This window comes from Gopherus flavomarginatus, chromosome 4, assembly GCF_025201925.1.
Source record: "Gopherus flavomarginatus isolate rGopFla2 chromosome 4, rGopFla2.mat.asm, whole genome shotgun sequence".
Classification (NCBI taxonomy): domain Eukaryota; kingdom Metazoa; phylum Chordata; order Testudines; family Testudinidae; genus Gopherus; species Gopherus flavomarginatus.
This window is the reverse complement of record NC_066620.1, coordinates 83130214-83155701: the sequence shown is the minus strand read 5'-3', so window position 1 is coordinate 83155701 and position 25488 is coordinate 83130214. Positions and strand designations below refer to the sequence as shown.

The 25488-nt window shown below is 39.4% G+C and overlaps 1 protein-coding gene across 1 annotated transcript in view; it reads right to left on the bottom strand.

Annotated features, from left to right (window-relative positions):
- Positions 1-25488, bottom strand: part of PCNX2 (pecanex 2) — a 242250-nt gene that overhangs the window by 107039 nt on the left and 109723 nt on the right. Inside the window, exons 16-20 of the mRNA XM_050949217.1 lie at positions 17628-17737; positions 13945-14041; positions 8937-9029; positions 8226-8376; positions 2147-2288 (exon numbers count right to left, since the gene is read on the bottom strand). Of these exons, the coding sequence (XP_050805174.1) occupies positions 2147-2288; positions 8226-8376; positions 8937-9029; positions 13945-14041; positions 17628-17737 (593 nt within the window). The remainder of the gene's footprint in view (positions 1-2146; positions 2289-8225; positions 8377-8936; positions 9030-13944; positions 14042-17627; positions 17738-25488) is intronic.

Genomic DNA, 25488 nt, shown 5'->3' with positions numbered 1-25488 from the left:
TAAGACAGGCTGATGTGGTGCCTGGGAACATGGAGTGCAGGAGGAAAGTGGGGTACAAGGGAATGTGAAGGGTGGGAAACAGTGAGGGGAAAGGGAAGGAAATACAGGGAGGCAAGCAAACATAGGGGCCATATGGGAAATGTGGAAGGAGAACATGTGTGGGGTAGCTGCCATTCTATCCCCCACTATGCTCCTCTCTAAGTATTCTGTCAAGTTAGGGAAGAGGCTAGGGAGGAATAGTGTGGCAGCTCTCCACACCAAATGGGATAAGTAAAAAATGAGTCCTCTGTGAGCAACAGTCAGGACCTGCATTTTTAAGTGTGTCTTCAAAAGGGTGAATTTAAAATCTGAGATGTTCACGCCTACATTGGCGACTGGTGGCATTCCCCTAAAGGTTAAACTATCAGAAGGCAGACCCAAATATGATTACTTTTTAAAATCTCATGAATTGGGGGGAGGGGAGTCTGACTCATGATTTTGAACAGTTGGGGTTGCAATTCTACTCTGAAAAGTTACTGTGTAAAATAATATCTTCTTACTCAACACATCCGATCCTCCAATGAATTCAGAGATATATCTGCTGACAAGCGTCAAACTAACATTTGGCTACTTTTTAGCTCTGCTAGACCTGCAGAACCACCTCATCTACGAGAGCGAGCTGTATTTCATTCCAGGTAAAATTTTCAAAACATGCCTAGGAAACTTAGAAGCTTAAATCTCACTGACATTCAATAAGACTTAGTTTCTCAAGTGCCTATGTCACTTCTGAAAATAGGTATTTTTGAAAATGTTGCCGTATGCTCCTGTACAAAAATTGATATAGTTTGTTTAGAATGTAAGCTCTTTAGGACCAGAACCCTCTTTTGCTATATGTCTGTACAGTCCATAGAATCATGGGTCTGGAGCCTCTACATGCTACTGTCATAGAAATTATTATTATTATTAATAATAATTAATAACAAATAGTTTTTCACTACATCCAAGTTAAAAATAATCTGATTTTAAAAACTAACATCCAGACAATCTGGATACAGGAAAAATAAATGCTTTATTTGTAAAGGTTCTTTGTTCCTGAACACAGGCCAGTTTTTTAACAATTTAAATCACTATAGTACTGAAAAAGGCTCTGTACTGATTCTGCTCAGTGAGGGTATTGCAATCACTACAATACCACTGAATCTCACAGCAGTTTGTAGGTCATCAAGCAAAAATTGTCACCACAAAAGGCTATCTTCAAAGAACATATTATAATACTGTGGATCAGCAACATTTAGTTCTAATTACAGTCACAGATATTAGACATGGAAAAACCTTATATTGTTTTCCTGATCAGATCCCTGCTAATTCAGGACAGTTCTGCACTCTACATTCTTGAAGGCTTTGACCAACCTAGCCTTCAATGACTCTAGTAATGAGGCCTATGACACCTCCTCTGAGACACTTTTCCACAGTCTAATAAACTTTACAGTTCCCTGACATCCAACCTAGATTTCTCATTTCATCTAATTAATCCTGGTTACTCCCAAGGTGTTTACACCCTTTGAACACTTACAGACTGGTATAATATCTCCTGGTTTTAGCTGTCATTTGGGCATACTATACATATTTAGTTTTGTAATCTCGCTATATAAATTTAAATCTCTCTAGCCTCAAACATGTTTGCTGTAGCACCAACAGCATCTCTTTTATCATATTTTAAGGCAGTTTGAATTGTCCTTTAACAGAGCCTATAAATGATAGTATTTTGTATTTATTGTTATTCATTAATAGCACAAAACCAAATTGTGACAAATAACCAGACTAATTTACGCAACATTAAACTTCCTAAAAACGTAAGAATGGCCATACTGGGTCAGACCAGTGGCCCACCTAGCCCAATATCCTGTCTTCTGACAGTGGCCAGACGTTTCAGAGGGAATAAACAGAAAACAGCAATTATCGAATGATCCGTGCCCTGTCATTCAGTCCTCAGCTTCTGGCAGTCAGAGGTTTAGGGACACCTACATTGTGGAGTTGTGTCCCTGATCATCTTGGCTAATAGCCATTGATGGACCTATACTCCATGAGCTTCATCTTTTGAACATTAGTCTGAATGTGAACAGTCTTAAATCTATGAATCACATACTATGAACTATAATAAACTTACTGTGTACCAAGTCTCTTGTATTTACTAATTGAAAAAGCATCAATGGTGAGGGCATTCAATATTATTGCTGGATACAAGATGTATTTCTCAAAACACTGAAGCCACACATAGAGTCTTTCAAACCACATTAAATGAGCAGCATCTGAAATAAAAACCCAAACAACAGACCATTTTGTCAAATTATTATTTTTTCAGTGTATAAATACTGTATAGACAATAAATGCATTAAAGTCAAAAGGACAAATCATGAGTTCTGTATATCATACTAGTTAATATAACCACTAATTTATGACACTTCATGTAATCATTAATTCTTTTGCCATATAGCAATCATTTTGTTCTCTGGGTCTGGCCAATATTTATACATTACATATTTTGCTTCTTTTTGCTGCATCCACCAGATAGGCACATATAGTAGCTGAAATGGTACATGCTAAAGGATAGATCCTGCTAAGTTTTTAGAAGTAAAACATGACATGATATTAATAAACATATTTGTTTTTCATCACTTTTCTTACTTAACAATAGTTATTTAACTTAAATACTTATTAAAGAATATTTATAATTAACAAACACCTTTCATGTGACCTAGTGGGGAAGCTGTGTGACCAAGTGGAGAGAGCACTGAATGAAGACTCCAGAACCCTGAATTTCTATTCCTAGCTCTGTCACTGGCCTACTTGCTGACCTTGGCTAAGTCATGTCCCCTCTCTGTGCCTCAGCTTCCCCATCTGTAAAATGGGGATAATGATTTGTCAAGCTTTGTAAAGTGTTTTGAGATCTAAGGATAAAAAGCACTATAAAAGAGCTAGGGATTATTATTATTATTGTTATCCCAAAGGACCCAAAATACTTTACAAAGAAGCTATTCTATATATGTAAATACAGTCTTTTAACAGTGCACAACTATATTATTCAGCAGTCAGACAGGATGTGACTACTGTGTCCAGTTGAAATTTCAGGGAGAAATTAGGCAGGCAGAGTGAAGTTTCCTGAGTAACTTGTATTCTTGCAAAAGTGACAGGAATTCTTTAATTAGCACAAATAGTTCAGGTCATCTGAAAAAAAGTATTTGCAACAGCAGAGTGCACCATACTGGAGTACTGATGCAGTACTGACTGAAAAGTAAGAACCACTTGCTGAACTACCAACACCCCTTCCTACAGCAAGAAGAATAAAATAAGTTATTTCAGCAATATGATGGTGAGAAACAAGAGGACACAGTGAACCAAGATTCCATTGTACCATATGTTCAATAGATACAAGCGGAAAAGTCATGAACCAATCCTTCCAAATTACCTTAATTCATGGACCTATGATATCTTTGGTTGCGGTAACAGGCTTTCAAAAAGCTATACATGAATTTCTGAGACTCAATATCCTTCACTCTTTATAGCTTAAAGTATTTCCTCTTATTACTGCCTATGGCTCTGATGCCAGGCTTTTTTCATAGCTTTAATTAAAAATGTGATTCACATTTCAAAATCAAGCTCTTTTGCCTTCAAAGTAGCAGGTAGAAATGACCATGGCAATGCTGTGAGGGACCTGTTTTCAAAATCATTTTTCATACATTCTAAATTCAATATATTCTAACAGATATTTCTGAGTACACTTCTGCAATAATTAAACCAATACAGACTAGATGAACCCCATAGGAAATAGAGAATACAGAAGAATCTGAAAATGCCTTGACTCCTGATTGTACAGGGTACTCTTTGCTTGAGTGATACAAGTGTTCCCAAAGTATGAGCTGAACCATCAATGCAGATCAGTCAAAGTGTAAAATGGATTTGCCTGGTATATCTCTACTCTCAACCTCTTTAAAAGCTGAGCCGTTACCTTTATGAAAATTATGTTTTTCCAATGAATGAAGACAGACCTAATGGGGATAAGGGAAGAAATCCTATAATGGTCTTCTATGATTAAATGCATGCAAAAGACAACAAAGCCAGGATAGTCACAAGGGTTGCTCATTATCAAGCAAATGAAGCCTTTTAAAACAAGGTCTTTCAGCTGGAATACAAATCATTAATAAGATTTACATTTCCAGTACACTTTCCTTGGCATTTTGTGGTAACAGTTAAAAGGCAACCTTCAATCAAGTCTCTTGGGTACTTCTTGGTACCCAGGTTTTGTTTTGAAGACATGATTTTTTAGAGGTTTAAATCCTTAATGTATGGCAAATGCATGATTTTGCAGGGGATGAGCAGAACCCTTTTGTTGTCTAGTTTGAAGAACAGGATACTGAAGTCCTGCAGCAGACTGTGCTTTGACATTATTGTTTTCAAGCACCTCAAGAACATAGGTTGAGAATGATCCATCAAGATATGACAAGCAAGTTTCCAGCTGGGAGCAAAGAGAAGATGACAGCTAAAAAAACAATCCAAGTCGTTTGCTGAAATAAAAACTGCAGGAGAACTAGAAATTAGTCTCTGAGATTCTAAAATATTTACAGATATTCCTACATACCAAGGCAGCACCTGCTGAAGCCAGTAGATATTAGCAAGATCAAAATATCAATGAAGTTACATTGTTTCATTCAGCTTTAGTGATTCTCTTGAGATATTATGCAGGAAATGAAAGTTACAGACTTAAGTAACCATGTCACTCAAATTTTAAACATTCAAAAGTCAAAATAAATATAATTCTGCCTCAGTTTCTTAAATAGGAAAAACTATTTAGCAAATATAATTCACTTTTAAACACAGATGTCTTAAACACAGAATACAGCATATCAAACTGCACACAATATGTAACAGAGGTTGTAATTGTAACTGTACTGTAACAGAGGGTTAAACGCTACAGTACAGTGTTCTCAAAATATAGCTAATACAGGTGTACATATCAATTGGTGATTATAAATAGAAAGCCCAGCTAGTAGGTGAGGTAAATGTTATTGGTAAAGGAACTTCTCTGTGCTATATTCTCTCTTACAGGTGTCTATATGGATAACCACTAAGGCTTATATCGACAGAGTGAACACAATGGCTAAACATCACTGATACAACATTCTGTGTTCTCACTTTTAACTTGATTTTGTTACACTTTTTAAAAATGAGAAATGCCATTTAAAAAAGAACTCTTCCCCTGCATTGTTTCATTGCTATATTTTCAGTAAATCCCCATTGCCACAGATGCCAGGGAAAGACATTATTTTAGCCTTATTACTTCTGCTAGAAGAATATTATGCCCTGCAGAAATACAGTGGAAACTATGTCTGTCATTAAGAAGTTTATATATAAAGTTTTTATCATTAATAATTTGAACATTCCCTAAAGGTCTTGGGTATTAAAAAAGAGAAGGATTACTTTTATTTTCTCTATACCATGTAAAATGGCTAGAAACTTCAGTACAAATATTAGGCTGTCCTTCAGTTTACATAACTCTGGATTAGGCCATCAGTCACTTGACTCATACACAGTAGCTCAATGTGATGCAAGGCGAAGGAGGTCTTTGAGCTTTCATCTTCCCTTCTATCATCTGTGTAAAATTAGGATAATACTGGCCTCCTTTGAAAAGTGGTTTGAGATCAACTTATGAAAAGCACTATAGAAGAGCTATTATATTTGATATGTCCTCCATTTCCATACATAACAATTCCCCTTCTCCACAATCTAAAAGTTAGACCAGGGGTAAAACAACTTGCATTTTACACCAAGTGGTAAAAAAGAGGTTAGGATGTTTAATAAACAGGGATAAATATCCACTTGGGATTGCATGGAAATCCATTTTGTCCAGTAAATAAATTCAGATTTGAATCCAGGCCTACAGAGGTGAAATGTTTGAACATTCATGTTCAAGGGAAGGAGTAACTCAGATTTAAGCCAGACTCATGAATAAATATTAGATGGGCTAGCAGCCCTGTTACCAATAATTTGAAGAAAAAGTCTGAGATTCTTCTCACCATTATATTCCAACACTTTGAAGTTCTGGTCAGAGGTACATTGTGATGTTAATGACATAAAACTGTGAATGTACAGATCATTGTTGCAGCCAGGGTTCTATGGCTGCACCAGGTCTTGTACAGAGGAGGCCAAGTGGGGTGTCTATGGAAAGGCTGTAGTTTGCTGGTTATGATTATGCTGTCTGTATGTGTGTACCATATTTGTATTTGAAGTTATGAATATTGGCTATGTACTTGTTTGATTTTAAGTAGCCTCAGTGAAGCATTTGGTCAGCTTCTTGAGAAAGGGCTATTCTCAGTAAGTGCCCAATCAAGAAACAAACATTTAACTGACAATGGACTTTGAGAGACACAAATCCACATCTGTGCTTTCCTGAGAATGTTCAAACTAACATGTAAACAATGGCGTCGGCCTGCAAAAGCTGAATCATCCATAGACATGTGACTTGCCCAGGTGGTACAGACTCTATCTTGTTGCTGTGATCATGCACAGAAGAAGAAAGGGGTTTCTGCCCACAAGAGAGAGAATATAAAAAGCCCTGGAAACCCCTCCATTTTGTCTTCAGCTGGCTCAAAGGATAGCCTCTCCACCTCTAAGAGATGCCTGAAAGAACCTGGAACCAAGGACAGTAACTGGGGGTGGAGAGGGGGAGGAGTGATTGCTGGACCCAGAGTAGAAAGGAGGCTAGTCTATGAAAGAAACTTATTGGAACATCTCTGAGGGTGAGATTTACCTGCATTTAGTTTCCTACTGTATTAGGCTTAGATTGCATGTTTTTGTTTTATTTTGCTTGGTAATTTACTTTGTTCTGTCTGTTATTACTTGGAACCACTTAAATCCTACTTTTTATACTTAATAAAATCATTTTTTGCTTATTAAATTGACCCAGAGTAAGTAATTAATTCCTGGAGGAGCAAACAGCTGTGCATCTCTCTCTATCAGTGCTAGAGAGGGTGAACAATTATGAGTTTACCCTCTATAATCTTTACACAGAGTAAAACGCATTTATTTGGGTTTTGATTCCCATTGGGAATTGGGTGTCTGGGTGCTAGAGACTAGATCACTTCTTAAGCTGTTTTCAGTTAAGCCTGCAGTTTTTGGGGCAAGTGGCTCAGACCTGGGTCTGTGTTTGTAGCAGGATAGCATGTCTGGCTCAACAAGACAGGGTACTGAAGTCCCAAGCTGCCAGAGAAAACAGGCTCAGAGGTAGTCTCAGTACATCAAGTGGCAATTCCAAGGGGGTCTCTGTGACCCAACCCGTCACATACGTGAAAGCTGATGTTTAAGGGAAAGAGGCCCTTATTAATAAGGAATAATCTTATTCTGTAGGGGGAAATCTGTTCAGGGCCCCAGTGGATTTCCTAGACACTTTGGTGGTTGGCGACAGGGTGTGAAGTGTAAGTAAGTACCAGCACTTCCAATGATTAAATAAAAGGGGAGAGAGGGAGCAACAAAGATACAAAGGGAAGAAGTTGTTTCATGCAGAACTACATTCCAAGTCTAAGTGTAATAATGGGGTAGGGAGCTGAAAAGTTTAGACACATTTTTAATGTGAATCAAAATGTTCCACTCTTCAGTTTAACTCCTATGTGCCCTATCCTACTGCACTTGAAGTCAAGTGGAGTTTACCTACTCACATCCATGGATTCAGGGCTTGCTTTTCTACATTAGAAATAACACTTCTCTCCTGCTGGAAGACTGTCTGGGGACTGGAGAACTATAGGATAATGAAATTCCAATAGGTAGAGTTTGCAGTGGCAATTTTGCTAGACCTCACTTAAGACAGGAAGTGATGTTTACACAGACAGTTTAAAATTCCTTGGGCTTGAATGTTTTTGCTAAAATTGGATAGTTTTAGCAGAAAGCTCTGCATGAAAGATTCAAACCTACCCACCTCTACAATGAAAAGTGGAAAAGTTGAAGTTGGCCTTTCTACCTATTATGATGTCACTGTATTCACTTCCGTTCTTCCAGTCCCTGAGAGAGTCATCCAAAAGAAATATAGGAATCAAAACTTGATATTTCTAAGTAAAACATGAAAAAAGAAACTCATCTTGGAAAAAAAATGGTCATCTTTAAACATCACAATGGACACAAGCAAGAATTTTTTTTCTTTAAAAACAAGACAAAATAAGGCAACATCAATCAATATTCTGACAATATTTATTACAAACCTCTTACTTCCCGCTGATGATATTCTTTGTTTTTAAGTATGGGGTGTGAAATCCACAGCCAAGGATGATGCTTGCGGAGTTGAGGAAGTATGTAATGTGTTACGAATCCCACAGTCCATGCTAAAGCAAACAGCACAATGCTGAGAAATGGCTGAGCCAAAGGAGGAAAATAATGGAATCACATTTACAAATAATGTTTTATAGATATATAATATTTTTAATGTACAACAATTTAATCTTCCTTATACATTTGCGAGAAATATTGATTCTTGCATAAAAAGTATCAAAGACTACAGGTGGGAAGCAGATGTGGGGCTCAGGAAATGAAAGCAACAACCTTTGTTCTTTTTCAAAATGTACTTTACATACACATTTAACCAGTATTGTAACTGGAAATAAAAAAAACCAAATTGGTGGGTTTATGTAAGAATCCCTCTTCCAACAGCTTCTATGTCATAAAAAAAAAAAAGACTAGTATAAAGCAAAGGTTTAGGGAAAACAATTACTAAATGTATTAAATTGTGCCTAATATAATATCTATAACTGATTTGCAGTGTATATCAAAAGCCTTGAAATTATCTTTGCCATTAAATAATTTTTCCTTGACTCTTCTCTTCACAGCTCCTCTCTATTCTTAGCCATGTAGTTTTGCATAATAGAGATGATATCTTAGGGGAAAAATATTTAAAAGGAGGGGATTATAATACATACCCTTAATGACAGAAACACAGTGCTGGCGCTGACTGCAAATGATAGGACCGCAGCCACTGTGCAGACAATGAGATCCGATTTCAAGATTTCCTTCTGTGAATATAATTTTTTTAAAATACAGAATTATCAAGTGAATACTATTTTCACTGGACAAATTACATTACACCATTATGAATTACTAATAGTTTGCATCGTGATGACACTAGTCATTGTTTTACAATATATAAATATACTTTAATGTACAGGTATTTTCTGCAATATGCTTTGCAAAATTATTTCCCCATATGCTATGTTTGTTAAAAAGACCGTCAAACATATTAAAATTTTATCAAAATTCATTTAAAAACATATTGTGTAAACATTGTTTAATTGTAATATGGGGTACTTAAAACTAAACTAAACTAAAACGAAAATGGTTTTACATTAAATTTGTGTCTCCGTTTATGCAATGGTATTTGTGGGGTTTTCTGTATTTCCGTTTTCAGAAGTGGGCCTATCTCTAGTATTATGTAATGATAATGAAAGATAAGAATCTACCTTCAAGTAAAGAACTATAACTGGGTTGGAGTAATTGTATTTTGGAGAAATAGGAAAATATGTTCTTCCTAACCCATTTTTCTTGTGATTAAAATATCATCATGAACAAACAAATTAACAAGGTAGTTTTTGAGCTATGTGAATTTTTGAACCAATGTATTTTAGAGCTTACAGAAATGTCTTTGGTTAGCAAATCAATAACTTGGCTTAGACTTATGACTAGATATATTACAGAGGGTTAGCAGTACTTAACACTGGTGGCAAATGCAGGTGCTGACCGGCATAAACTGAATGCCTGCTGCTAGATATTTATGTAAATATTGACTTGTAGTGCAACGAAATTTCACTTAAAAGAAAACCTCCTCTGATTCAAGATGTTACTGTGCCTGTTTACCCAGCCTCAATAGCCAGCCTAGCCAACAAGTGTTTCTGTGGGGAGGAGGAAGAAAACATAGAATGATAGGATAATAGACCCAACAACAGGGAGATAAAAATGAAACAGAGATGTAGGAGACAACACTTGATCAACAAATGGATTTTAAAGCATAGGGGGAGCTATCAGTAACCACTATATTTCGGATCTTAACAATTTGGGTTATCAAAAGATAATTGTGACCTGTTTCTGAGAACACTAACACTGTTTATAGCAGGCCTTTGAAATTTAGCTGGACTAAAGCCCTTAGGCTTGAGGAGTGCCTTTTCTGCATCCCATAAAACTCCACTCAGGTTTAGCATAAATATAAAGTGTTAATTGTCCTTTTCCTTCCCTGGCTTGTGTGCCTCAGGAAATTTTTGGCAGACTGCCAAAGTATTAATGGAACGTGAACATTCTAAAGAACTAGATCCAAACCACTGCTAAAGCAGCAGCACCAAAACCACCATGTACATGTTCTGGCAATGTATGGAAGCCAGGAGGAGTGCGATCAGAGCTGCTGCAGGCTTCCAACAAACACCCTGCCTGCCTGGACTCAGCACATGGCTCCAGTGGTCCACACCCAACTCTGAAGATACCACATCAAACAGAAGCATCCCAGCTCAAGGGGATAGAGTGAAAGAGAGAACCAGGCCAGGCCAGCCTCTCACCATCAACTAACTCCTGATCTCCTACCTGGTCCTGCCCCAGTGGCCCATTCCTACCCACAGGATAACAGCCTTCTCTTGCCACCAGCTAATGTAGTTAGCCCTGTAGCTCAAGTGGTAGCAGCTCTGCATCAGTATTGAAAGTTCAGGGTTGAAACCCTGATGATGATACACATAATGGAATTTATTTTTACCTTTTTTTCCTTACTAAAAATCCTAGGAAATCACATACTAAAAACTACATTAAAAGAACGTTATTTAGGTTGCAAAGTTAAGCACTTGAAAGCTAGGAAATGCTAGATTTATGGTTGCCTGTACAAACTTAATTTAGCCCTGCTGGGTATATGCATTATAATATAAAATATAATATAATATAATCTTTAATTACATAATCACATACCATTCTCAGTAATGACAACTCCAAGCATTCAAAAATTGTGAGTCAGGCCCCAAAGAAATCATGAGGTTTGCTAAAAATTAATAAATGTACTCGGGTCATGTTTTCAAAGCTAGACTGAAGGATAGAAACTTACTATTTTTAAAATGAAAGCCGATATTTTCATGTAATCATATGCCTCCCAGAGCTGGGGTTTTAAGAAAAACATCATATATCATGACATTTGCAACAAGATAGTGAGTTGGTGAGAGTAAATAAAACACTGCACATTTTCCACAAGACCTCATGCACAGGGGAGTGCACAGAATGGATGCCAAAGCAGGCTGAATTAAAGTTGGACAGGCCATGATTTCCTAACTTTCTAGTTCTTTACTTTGCACCTGAACTGACATGTTTTTAATGCAATGTTTGATACATGTTATGTGTGAAAGGCATGACCTCTGACCCTAGTAAAAATTCAATAGTGAAATAATCATTACCATTGGGATTGTTTTGAAGTTTTGGGTAAAAACAGATCATGCAGACAAAGACTCAATATCACCCACCCACCATTCTATCAAAGAAATATTTCTTTATTTTTTTAAAGGCTATTCTGGATACCTCTTGATTGTGAGAATAAACAGGAAAACATGCTATAATTTTTTTTCTTCTTGTTTTAAATTATACATTGGGAGCTTTGTATAAATCCTTTTACTAGCTATCTGACTGTTTGTACTAAAGGCCAGGAAGGAAGTTGAGTTTGAATGTAACACATTAACACCCTCAGGCTACTGGTTAATGTAGTAATCAACCATAGGGATGCCTATAGAAATTAATTATAATGCTAGGAAGCTCCATTCTCAAAGTTGAATGGTCAATTATCCATGACAGCTGCTTTGTAATTCCAGTTTCCAAAGCTGACAATTCTTACATAGCCATTCGAGCAGAGAAAAAATTGTAAAGGTCATATAGCTAAACATTACAAATGCTATATTGATAACTACTAACATGAATATGAAGTCATTATGCAACACAACAGATTTATTTTAATATTTAAACCTATTTGCTTTCATCTTGGGAGGTGAATCAGTTATTTATATCTTAAATTTACTGATTAAAAAGGTTCTAATTTAGCCTGAATATTATGCATGCTTTATACACAGGTGCATAGGCCAGTGGACACTGGACATTTTGTTGCACTTTGCCATCTTATACAATTGACAGTGGAGGAAAAAGCTTGTTTGGGCCATTACACAGGGGCATGCTGAGGGAAACAAAGGGGGGAAGGATATGCTATTAAAATTTCTCCTTCTGGTCCTCATGTAACAGTGCACCCAATTCCCAGATTGACCAAAGTTCTTCTTACAGAGGATCTGAAAGCTATTTTTAGTTTGCTTTTGAAAATTAATCAAAACCAGACCTGGTTACGATAGCATACTCCCTTAACTATAATGCAATAAGATCAGAATGGATTGTAGTTTGAATGTTTCCCTCAAATTTGATGCATATATCTTTTTAGCTGTGTACACTCACCAATTTGCTATATTGGCATTGCACTGAGAGAAAAATTGTGGAGAACCTACTTAACTTGGTTCAACTATTTATTAAGACATAGGTGCCAGCCACTAAAGGGTTTAGACAGAGCATGTATTAAACTACAATTGCAATCTCCCCTGCAGGGAGTACTATCTGTGTCCCAGCATGGAAGAGTTAGCACTACATAAACCAATTTAGACTCGTGCACATCTGCTTACATTAATATATAAACTGGAGGAAACCCAAACAGAGGAAGAAAGGAAGGTACAGCATTAGGAGGCCCTTGTAGCAGCCAGTAAAAACAGCCTTTGTTTCTGGAAAACTACGTGAGATGTCAAACGTGTGTAGCAGAAATGTGCAGCTGACAAGCACCATGTGAAACCAATTCCCTGGCAGAAAAGAGCACCAAGAAACAAATTCAACCACAAAAAAGGGACCAAGACACAAAGCCTCTGTCCATATTACCAGTACAGCCATGCCAGAGCACTACTGTGGAACACAGTTATTCACTTTTCCTAGTTACATGGTTCCAGACTGCAATATAGTCAAGACCTTAACTGTGTTTTTAACCAGATCCTCATCTGCACTCTGAAATGAAATTATTGTAACCAGTTCAAGGGATGGTCATATTGTTAACTAGGTGGTTACTGACATGGTTCGACTTGTAGAATAGAAGAGGTCGGACTGTACATTTGCCTCAGGCAATGAGCAATACGTAGAAGGGAAGTGTGGGTTATAAAATCAGAAAAAAAATATGCCTCCCACTATACCTACAATACAGTCAACCGGTTCACAGAAATCAGTTGAAAGTGGATTTGCCCATGAACTACATACCAAAAACACCAGAGTATGTAGCCAAGCTTTATAATAAATACTTTATATCTTTGCTTAGAAGCCTCCCTCCATTAATAGCCAGACCTCTACTATGCACTTTAACAAAGTAAAATAATTAAGTTTAACAGAAGATGTGGCTTCTACACCAAGCAATGAAGTAGCATATTTTCCATGCACTCCTTAAACACTACTTACTCACATAGATACTTACACTTTAGGGATTATCTGTCTCCCCAGTGTTTCGAGGTGGCCATTATGGATGCTGTGCTGAGGAGCAGGAACGGTTTCTAGAAGCAGGGCAATTCAGAACTTTTGGAAGGAATTAGCCAAACCTTAACCCTTCTGGGAACCCCATCTTTGACCAGCCTGAACTCCTGAGATATCCAGCTTCCCCCTGGGGACCAGTAACCAATACTTTCCTACGGCCATGTCTACAGTGGCAGAGTTTTTTCGCTGAAAGTTTTGTCGATGATCAAAAAGCGCTAAAAGAAAATGGTTGCTGCATATTCACACTGTCTTCCTCTGTCGGCAGAGCGCCTCTACACTTGAGGCAGTAGCATCAACAATTGAGTATGGTTAAGGGTTTCCACATGGGTGGATTGAAGGTTTACAGTACATAAAATAAATAATTTTAAAAAGCCTTACCACCGACTCTCTCATCTTCTCTGGGAGTGGATCTGTTGAGGAATCTCTCAAATTTTGACGTAGAAAGTGAGGAAAAAATTTACATTGAATAAGGGACCTATTACAAAAAAACATTTGTTAGAATACTTCAGAATAACAGCTTTTCAGTTAATGGGATTATATGCCCTTAGTAAGGGGAGAATAGACATTTTAGAGCCCAACTTTACCCTTACATACGCAGTGACTATTCTACTGTTGCATGGCAGGGGATTGCTATAGAAAAGCTGAAAATCTGGCCAGGGAAGTGTCAGCTTCCTCACCAATAAGGAAGTGTAGTCTAGAATCAGCACAGTAGCATTAATTGGGAAGGGGTCATGTGAGAGGGTAGTTCAGTCCCATGCCCTTTCTAATCTTTGACCACTACTGAGAATGCTGGCAAGGGGGTTCTTTTGTGCCACTTCTGATGTCAAACACTGATATTACAAATAGGATGACCAGATGACCCGATTTTACAGGGACAGTCCCGATATTTGGGGCTTTTTCTTACACAGATGCCAATTCCTCCCCACTCCCATCCCAATTTTTCACACTTCCTATCTGGTCACCCTAATTACAAAGGGCAAAACGCTCACCTCAATAAAAATTGCATGTTCATCCTCATTTTAGTTTTACACAACACCTTCTCCTTCATCTTAAAATTTATGCCATAGGCCATCCCTTTAATACTGTTTCCAATCCCCTAAACTCCATTTAGTTAAATTCAGAGTCATTAAAAAATATCTAAAATCTCTTTTGGGGGATTATATATTTTAATCATGATTATACAATGAATACTTGATGTTGTTGTAGAATCAGAAACTCAAATTTTAATCTCAAACAAGACATTTAACAACCATTTGACCTGCTGAGAATTTGATTAAGGTCGTTAGGGGATTAGAAACTAGATTTAAAAGGTGGCCAAGCAATGAATTCAAGGATTCAAAACACCTTATTTAAAACAAAAGATAAGAGTTTTTGTTTAATTAAAGACATTAGTGGACTGGGAATTATATCCTGAAGAAAATACACATTTAAAATCTAAAGAACTCATTCTTGAGAGCTTATTTGGTATTTTTCTGTGTGTATTTTACAAAAGAACCGATGGTACTTCACCCCACTACCATTTCTGTATTCTATAGCATCCTGTAGAATGAGTTATATGTCACTCGTAGTGAACCTGATCCAGAGCCCATTGAAATAAATGAAAAGATTCAATGGGTTTTGGATTAGGCTCCAGGAGAGTAAGTGGAAGCACTTCTGTGATGAAGTGGGAATGTTCATAATGTTTTCTCTGAATACTGTGTGGGTGCCTCAGTTTCTCCTATGCAGTTCGTAAGTAGCTAGGTGGTGGGAGAAGGCCGTGTGATTGTTGCAGATCCCTAGAGGGCAGATGTGATGCTGTCTGGGACAGAAAATGAACAACACTCTGTCTCCTGGCAACTAATGGCCTGGGCCCTTCCCCGCTGCAAGGTGATAGCTAAAGGTGTTGGAGCACAAAGGAATCAGGTGACCTCCTGGCCTGGGAAAGGAACAAAGCAGAGGAGGAGGGGCTGGAAGGTGAGTCAGTTTTGAAGCTGGCTGGGGATATGGAGTGAGTGCAGATGCGGGTGTCTGGCTCACTGCCCCACAAAATGGACCTAGCTGAGGGGTCCTGTTCTCTGTACCTACAAGCTCTGTTTTACACTGTGTTCCTGTCATCTAATAAACCTCTGTTTTACTGGCTGGCTTACACGGCTGGCTCCAGGCACCAGCATTCCAAGCAGGTGCTTGGGGCGGCAACCTGCAAGGGGCGGCAGTCCGGCTGTTTTTTTCCCACAAGCAGTACACCGAAATGCTGCCACAGACAGCGGGGGCAGTCTGTGTGCTGTTAGGGAGGCACGCGCATTTTCGCGGCAGTAGCAATTCGGCAGCAGCTTCTATGTTCAGCTGTGCACGGCGGCGTAGCTTCTGCCACCGAATTGCCGCCGCCGCGGAAACGTGCCTGCCGCCCTAACGGTGCACAGACTGCCCCCGGTGTCCGCAGCAGCAATTCGGCACGCTGCTTGGGGAGGCAAAAACTGTAGAACCGGTCCTGCTGGCTGAGAGTCATGTCTGACTGTGAAGTTGGGGTGCCAGACCCTCTGGCTTCCCCAGGACCTCCTCTGGGCAGACTCACTATGGGAAGCACACGGAAGGGCAGAGGATGCTGAATGCTCCAAGGTCAGACTCAGGAAGGTGGAAGCCCTGTGAATCTGCTCACAGAGAGGGGATTTCATCAGAGTCCCGACTGGCTTCATAGGGAGCAGTTCCAGAGCATCATCCAGGGACTGCGTGACAACTTCTTACCGCACTTCCACCTCAGACAGAATACAGCAGGGATCATGAGGATGATGACGGAATTTACATAAACCACACCGAAGAACTTCAGTTAATGCCACAGCTTCTTTTCACCTTCTTTCCTATTCCTGTTTCCGCCCCTGCGTATAACAACTCCCCATTGTCTCCCTCAGTATTACCTGGCTCTCTCTATGAATGCCCAAAAAAGGCCTGCACCAAGATGGCATGGGGCCCCATGTTTCTAGTTGCATCTCTGCTTCTGTCAGCCCAACCTTCAGATCACCATGTTGCTTGTTCTACACTGGTTCTTCAGCGGCCCTGGACTCAGCTTTAAATGCTTACTACCTTGAAGAGCAGTTAACGTCAGTGGAGAGGCAAAGGTGATGGAACTGACACTAGAAAAGAGTTGTGATCAGGTCGTGCTCCCCAAGGGTCAGAAACTCTTCCTCTTGCTTCTTAAGTGCTTCCTAATGCATATCCACAAACCCTGATAATTAGCTTGTCCCCAGGTAGCATCCATTGGGGATTAGCAAATTCCATAAGGGTTAATCATATAATTCCCAGACAGCAAAATCTGACCCAGAGAACTTAGTACTGATGAAAGGTACTAGATTTATTGCCCTGGTGGTTGAAGCCCTTTATTCATTTACTGAACTGGTACATCATAGGCAGCAGGTGTGAACACTTCCCATTTCATCAAAGTAATTTGAGTACCTTGTGATGAGAAATTGAATAGCTTGGTTTCTGTTTATTCATTCATTGTTCTTTCTGCTGAGACAACTGACAGTGGCACCATTTAGTGACAAATCTGATGGTAGTTTTGCAATGGAGACAGCTGGCTACTGGAATGGATCAAGACCAAAATATATTTCATAACTACCAAACTAATGACACTATCTTTCAGCCACTGACAGCAGTCTTTGACCCTGATCCTGCAAATGCTTCACTTTACTATTGTACATCATCTCATTGATTTCAACAGGACTACTCATGGTAGTACACTTAAGCACATACATAAACATTTTCAGGATCAGTACCTTATTTTGTACCATTTATCTAGAGGTAAATGTGTATCTTATTGCTAGTCCTTGAGATATCCAGTCCCTCTAAAAAAAACAAACAGAGTGCTTTCTAAAACACTGGTACAATAATCATAAAAGCCCTCCTTTATCATACTTTTTCAGCATGTTTCTTTTCGGTGAGACCCAAGTTTACACAACCAACTTTGTTAGAAGATCCCTTAAGTCACTGAATTCAAAAATCTCCAGACTTAAATATCACCCTATGCAAGTTATAGTTTATATGCCACACAATATAACCAGTAAAAAAAAAGTTTACTGACAACTTACGTAAGTACAGATGGATCACTGCTTTGCCTGCTAAGATGATAAGAAAGTGCAACTAAAAGGCCACAGAAAGCAGAGAACAGTGCTGGAATGTGGCGAGCATCCCATGGTTCCTAATGGGAAGGACAAAAAGCAGAGTACTTTTACGTTAGGAATGCAAAACTTACTTTTTAAAGGAAGCTAAATCCTACAATACAGTGCTAGATCTACAGTACTCAATACATCATATATCAAAGAGTTATAGTTCAATCATATCACAATCTATTATTGTGAGAACGGCTGAAATACTACAGACATACTTTAGAATTACACAAAACTATATACAAAAATATCTCCATAATCAGCAATTAGAAAAGAAACTAGAAAACACATGAAAAGCAGATTTTTTACCCTCTAAATAAACACCAGAGGCAAAATTTATAATCCTCATTAAAAGAACAAATTAGAGATGTGAGTAAAATAAATTACATTTTATTTGCTAAGCCTTAAAATCAAAGGTAGTTTACTCAACCTTTGGCAAGCTCTCTCAATAGCCTGCATAAAATCATAGAAGTTTAGGGTTGGAAGAGACCTCAGGAGGTAATCTAGTCCAACCCACTGCTTAAAGCAGGACCAACCCCAATTAAATCATCCCAGCCAGGGCTTTGTCAAGCTGGGCCTTAAAAACCTGTAAGGATGGAGATTCCACCACCCCCCTAGGTAACCCATTCCAGTGCTTCACCACCCTCCTAGTGAAATAGATTTTCCTAATATCCAACCTAGACCTCCCCCACTACAACTTGAGACCATTACTGCTTGTTCTGTCCTTTGTCACCACTGAGAACAGCCTAGCTCCATTCTCTTAGGAACCCTTCTTCAGATAGTAGTTCTCTTCTGCAGACTTCTCCTCCTAAGTCATCTGACCCAGCCTCATAATCATTTTCATTATCCTCCACTGGTCTCTCTCCAATTTGTCCATATCCTTTCTGTAGTGGGGGCCCCCTCAAAACTGGATGCAATACTCCAGATGTGGCCTCACCAATGCCAAATAGAGGGGAATAATCACTTCCCTCAATCTGCTGGCAGTGCTCCTACTAATGCAGCCCAATATGCTGTTAACCTTCTTGGCAACAAGGGCACACTGTTGACTAGTATCTAGCTTCTTCTCCACTGTAATCCCCAGGTTCTTTTCTCTATGACTGCTGCTTAGCTAGTCAGTCTCCAGCCTGTAGCAGTGCATGGGATTCTTCCATCCTAAGTGCAGGACTCTGCACTTATCCTTGTTGAACCTCTTCAGATTTCTTTTAGCGCAATCCTCCAATTTGTCTAGGTCACTCTGGACCCTATCTCTACCCTCCAGCGTATCTGCCACTCCCCACATCTTAGTGTCATTAATGAAGATGTTGAACAAAACTGGCCTCAGGACCAACCCCTGGGGCACTCTGCTTGATACCAGCTCCCAATTAGACATCGAGCCATTGATCACTACCCATTAAGCCCAACAATCTAGCCAGCTTTCTATCCACCTTATAGTCCATTCATTTAATCCATACTCCTTTAACTTGCTGGCAAGAATACAATGGGAGACCATATCAAAAACTTTCCTAAAGTCATGTTACATCACATCCACTGCTTTCCCCATATCCACAGAGCCAGTTATCTCATCATAGAAGGCAATCAGGTTGGTCAGGCATGACTTGCCCTTGGAGAATCCATGCTGACTGTTCCTGATCACCTTCCTCTCCTCCAAGTGCTTCAAAATTGATTCCTTGAGGACTTGCTCCATGATTTGTCCAGGGACTGAGGTGAGGCTGACCAGTCTGTAATTCCCCAGATTCTTCTTCTTCCCTTTTTTTTAAAGAGCGACACTATATTTGCATTTTTCCAATCATCTGGGACCTCCCCCGATCGCCACGAGTTTTCAGAGATAATGGCCAATGGCTCTGCAATCACATCAGCCAGCTCCCTCAGGATCCATGGACTTGCGCATGTCCAGCTTTCTAAATCATCCTTAGCTTGTTCTTTCACCACTGAAGGCTGCTCACATCCTCTCCATACTGTGCTCCCCAGTGCAGCAGTCTGGGAGCTGACTTTGTTTGTGAAGACCAAGGCAAAAAAAGCATTGAGTACTTCAGCTTTTTCCACATCGTCTGTCACTAGGTTGCCTTTCCCAATCAGGAAGGGTCTCACACTGTCCCTGACCACCTTCTTGTTGCTAACATACCTGTAGAAACCCTTCTTGTTACCCTTCACATTCCTTGCTAGCTGTAACTCCAATTGTAATTTGGCCTTCCTGATTACACCCCTGCATGCTCGAGCAATATTTTTATACTCCTCCCGAGTCATTTGTCCAAGTTTCCACTTCCTGTAAGCTTCCTTTTTGTGTTTAAGCTCCCTGAAGATTTCTCTGTTAAGCCAAGCTGGTCACCTGCTATATTTGCTATTCTTTCTGCATATCAAGATGGTTTGTTCCTGAAACCACAATAAGGATTCTTTAAAATACAGGCAGCTCTCCTGGACTCCTTTCCCCTTCATGTTATTCTCCCATGTGATCCTGCCCATCAGTTCCCTGAGGGAGTCAAAGTCTGCTTTTCTGAAGTCCAGGGTCTGCATTCTGCTGCTCTCCTTTCTTCCTTGTGTCAGGATCCTGAACTCGACCGTCTCATGGTCACTGCTGCCCAGGTTGCCACCCACTTCTACTTCCCCTACCAATTCTTCCCTGTTTGTGAGCAGCAGGTCAAGAGGAACATGGCGTCTAGCTGGTTCCTCCAGATGGACCGAGAAATATGCCAAATTCTATAGGCAATGTTAATGTAAACAGCAGCATGTAAACAAAAAATGAGGCATAAACAACACTCTTGCAAAGATCAACAACTCTAACATTATTATTTATTATTAGAGGGGGAAAAACAGTGGTTGCCATTGTTAAGGCTCAGCTCCAGCATCCACTTTCAGTTGTTCCTAACTTTCAGCTAAAATTTTCCATGTTTATTCTCAACTCAGAATATTCATGGAAACTTTGATGATAATTAATTGATGCCCAATATCCTAAAAATGCTCCATCAAATACATACTTCACAATATGACTGAGTCATAATCTGCATCTGACACAGTGCAGCTACACACTTCCCCATACGTAGGTCTTATGCCAAAGCCACAATTGACCCTTCGGTGTGTAACTTCTTTTCCAAAACTGAAATACATTGAAGAGCCTTGTGATTTCAAAACTACATTATACTGTATGAGACATAACTCCTTCCCCTTCCTAGTATTAAATAAACCCTATATGATAATATATATTCTTTATATTACTTTAATATTCCATTACGTCATGCACCCCTCTGTTCTTAGCCTGCTCCCACTTCTGCAGCTAGTTACCTCTTTACTGTTTTCCAGAATTAAACTACACAGCAATCAGGGAAAGCACATTCTATGCCAATGTAGTATGTTTTACAAAAAACGTGGACACAAAATGCTTCCATTTCTCTAGCATCACTGTAAATGAACCATAACCATTTTGTCATTTTCCTTCCTGACTAATGATGTCTGGTAGAGCTCTAAATTTAAAAAGCTGAAAGAAAAACATAGTTAATAATTGGACAATGATTCTTCTCCCCGGGAGAAAAGGAATGACAGGGTTTCACTGTTGGATGGTGATGTTATCTGTCATTCTGGAGAGGGAGTTTGTATTTCTAGTTGCCGTCATTCTGTTGAGGTGATGTCTTGCTCTTTCATTCCATATACAATTTTGACTCTGATCCACACACACAAATAGCAGTTTTTAAAGCAAGTGAAATGCAGATGCAGGGTTAAGGATGAAAGTGATGAGTTAAATAAACACTGAAGCTGAAAGAAAAAAAGTTCTGTTTCAACAAAGGTTCACCTACTCCCAAAACAACCAATTAAAAGGAGAATAGCTTCTCCGGAATTTAAAAGTTTGTTGCCCTAGAAATAAAAAACTATTTTTTTAAAAAAGTTAAGCATAGTAGAAGTATCCAAACAAACAGAAAACCCACTCTCGTGTCATTTGTCCTCTTTTTTAAAAAAAGATAAGACTTCTCAAGCCTGATACATCTTTACGTTTCAAAGGTACTTTGTAGTAAATCCTGCTCCCCACTCAACACCAGAGAAGGTCCTGCACATGGTAGAATCATTGTGGTAGCATGTAGTAATCATGATGGTTTTGATTTGGAAAATCCTCCTCATCACAGATAGCTAGAGCAGGCTGCTGCTACCATATCAGGAGTGAAAGTATAAAGGTTGTAAGAATTGCATGGTCACTGGCTGCAGTGTAGCTGGATGCTGAGACAAGAATCAGTTGTGTAAGAGGTGACGTATAGGTTCTGAGTTTTAACCCTAACCCTACATATTTTAGCAACACATGTTGAGAAATATTTTGCAACTACTTATAATTTTATCATCATTCAGCCATTTTTGTCCCCGCCCTATCCTAGACACACAGTACTCTTCTTTGGGCACAATTTACAATTTGAAATTCAGCTGTTTTTTATTCCTTTATTTTTAAAGACATTGTAACAATTGGGAAAAAACCCTCACCTTATTCTTGTAAAAATATTTACCTCTTGGCTGAGATCATACAAAACAAACTTTAGCCAAAAATATTTTTTTTTGAAAGTTATGAGCAAGTGGAACCACGTGGTTGTAACGGAAACTTCTCCACAAATTTAACCATAGTATTTTGTTACCAAGTGTATTCTATTTTCAATGAACGTTAATGACTGAGGACTGCCAGTTGCTCTAAGAGCATTTATTATGCTCATTAGTCCGTTTATGTCAATCCGGAAGTAAGAATCATAATGCTGATTTATTTAGATGATCTGTTGATGGCAGAAAAGTTATTAGAGTGAAGGGAGGAGCTCCCCATAAATTTCTGCAAAGCTACCTCACTGTTCTCCTTCAAAACCTTCCTTTTATCTCCTGTTCCATAGTGCCTACAAAAAAACTGTTAAGCCACTTGTGGGCTGAAACCAGTGCCTATTATGCTGACTAACATGGTCTCATTGTTTCCTCATAGTCAGGACCAGCTCTAGGCACCAGCAAACCAAGCACGTGCTTGAGGCGGCACATTTTCAGGGGTGGCATTCCGGTCATCTTTTTTTTTTTTTCCTTCGGGTGGCAAAAGCCTAGAGCCAGCCCTGGCAGCAGCAGCGCACTGTCCCCGGGGAACGCCCGGGGGCCACTGTAGTTTGCGCCACAGGGGAGCAGCGCCCACACCTTGTGGCTGGACCAGGTAGGCTCCGAACGGGGAACAGTAGGGCTAGAGGCTGCCCTGAGGGGCACACGGAGCCGCCTGCAGGTGCCGCAGGGTAGCCGCCCCCTAGTGCCGCAGCCAGGGCTGAGCGAAGCGGCCTGAGCCATCCAGGGACTGCAGCAGGGCAGCCAGAAGCAGCAGCAGCGGGGCCATACAGGGCGGGGTGCTGCCGTGCGGGGCCCACGTCCCACTCTCCGAGGCTCCGCTCCCTCTGGGGGCTACCCTGCCCCAGCTCCTTACCCCCCTGCCGGAGTGGTCCCCTGGCTCTGCCCTCCCGTGTCTTGGCTGGTACTGGAGGCAGGAGCCCTGGCTGGAGGGACCCTGGCCTGAGGTGCTGCCTAGGAGCCCCACTGCTTACCTCGACCCTGCCAGCGCTGGACCGGCTGGAGGTGAGGGAGGAGTGGGTGGAGTCAGCACTGGTGACAGGGAGACCAGGGCTGGGGTGGCAGGGGGTGCAGATGTAGGAGGGCACTGGTTGGGGGCGAGAAAGCTTGGGGCGGCAAAAAACCTAGAGCTGATCCTGCTCATAGTCCCATCTGGCTGTATACATCTGTTGTCTCTTCTCTTATATTTCAACTGTAAGCTTCTTGGGGCAGGGACTGTCTTTTTTGGTTCTTTGTTTGTACAGTGCCTAGCATAATGGGGTCATGGGTCCAAGACATGAGCACTCAGATGATACTGTAACACAAATAAATACATAATAAATTGTATTGAATTTACACTGAGCCCTTGCTGACATCTTTGTAGTTGTCATAAATCTCAAGAACATTATTAGGATCCCAAACAGTATCCAAAAATGGTAATGCTTTTTATATTTATAAACCTTGAAAACAGCCAGTATTAAAAACGAAGTTTCCATGTGCTTGGTTTGACCTAAGTTTCAGCTAGTTTTCAATTGTTAGTTATAAAACTCTAAAAATAGGGGGGTTTGAAAGGAATGGCCAACAGATTTTTCCATTCAGCTTTACTATGTGGCACTGTATACTAATATATTCATTCTCTCACACACAGAAATAATTTTGGACCTTCTCTGCTTCTACAAACAGGTTTCTGCAAACACATTTTACTTTCTTTTTCTTAAATTCAGAAGATAATATTTTCATCACCTGTGAAAAACACTGAAATATAACAAAGATGGGTTTTTTGGACATGGATATGGTTACAAACAACTTACTACTCATTGCAAAGCATAGTATTTGATGGCCCTCTCCAAAAGTTACATCCTTAATAGTTCTTGCCTGGTCCCCAAGGGTCTCAAAATTGGGAAGTATATGAATTGATGAACCTGTCTCCAGAAATGTGCTTGAAGTATTTTATGTTGTTGAAATAAAACTGCAATAGGCCTATAATTCTATATTTGGTCCCTTACTCATCTGGGAATTCTATGTATACGCAAGGGTCCATTCAATCTTGTTTGAAAATATTTTGGGGGCAGTTCTAGCTGTCTGAAAGGGAGCTTTGCATTCTATTTTTTTTGCCACGGTAGAGCTTTAATTAGCACAAATATATACCAAATTATTAGTGTTCTTAAAAAGCATGTATTAAGAAGCACTGCTCCACTCATTATTATGACTGCTGAGTTTAGGCCTAAATCAGACTACAAATCAAACTATACCAATTCTGCGATGTTATGAATGGGGCTTAGAACGGGCACTGAACTTTAGAAACAGCTCACCAAAAACCATAGATAAATTATTTTGTAATATTGGATTCCAGGCATACAGCACAGCTACTTACATACTGATGATACACTGCTAATGAAGACAATTTGCAATTATCTAGAGATGGAACAGGCCACCCATGCCATTTATAAAATGAGTACATTTACTTCAGATTAATATTTTTCCCTAAATCCAGTATCTGTTTTTTCCATGATGATTAAGATAACCCATATGTTCCTTAAACAATTAAAAGAAATTGTACAACAATTAATCTGGATCTTTATAAGCCACAAATCAGTCAGTGGCTATGTAGTGCAAATAGGGTTAATTTTAAATGGTTGGATGCCAAGTCATTTATTTTAAAAATTACTAAAAATATTTAGTTTAGCAAAACAAGAAATAGTAGGCCAGGTCTTAATAATTTACTGTGTGTGTGTGCGCGTGCGTGCGCGTGCGGTTTTTAGAGATATCAGGGAACCATTAATATTGAGACCAAGCAAAATAATCAGAATTATTAATCATGGCTATTTTATTATCAAAGAAAGGAAAAGAAAACATTAAGCATTAAACCTAACGATAAAATGGTTATGTCCATTACAATCTCTTCTGTATGTCTATCTGTCGAGAGCTTTTACCAGAGATTACACCCTTAAGCATGAAAAGCCTCTGGGGGTGTTCTTTCTTTGGTAAATTAAGACTAAAGTATCTTATTTCCTAATTAAGTATTTTGGGGCTTATCTATAAAGAAGGATAATACCCTCTATAAGGGTGTCATTTCTAAAGCAAACCAATGTGTTGTGCATTCACTGGTCCGTGTGAACCCTGCTGGTGTGTTTTAACACAGTGCTGTTTGAAACAGTATTACACTGAAGTGCACTGGAACCTTTAGTGTGTACCAGCAGGGTCTACATACACCAATTAATGCGCAACATATTAGTTCTCTTTAGAAATC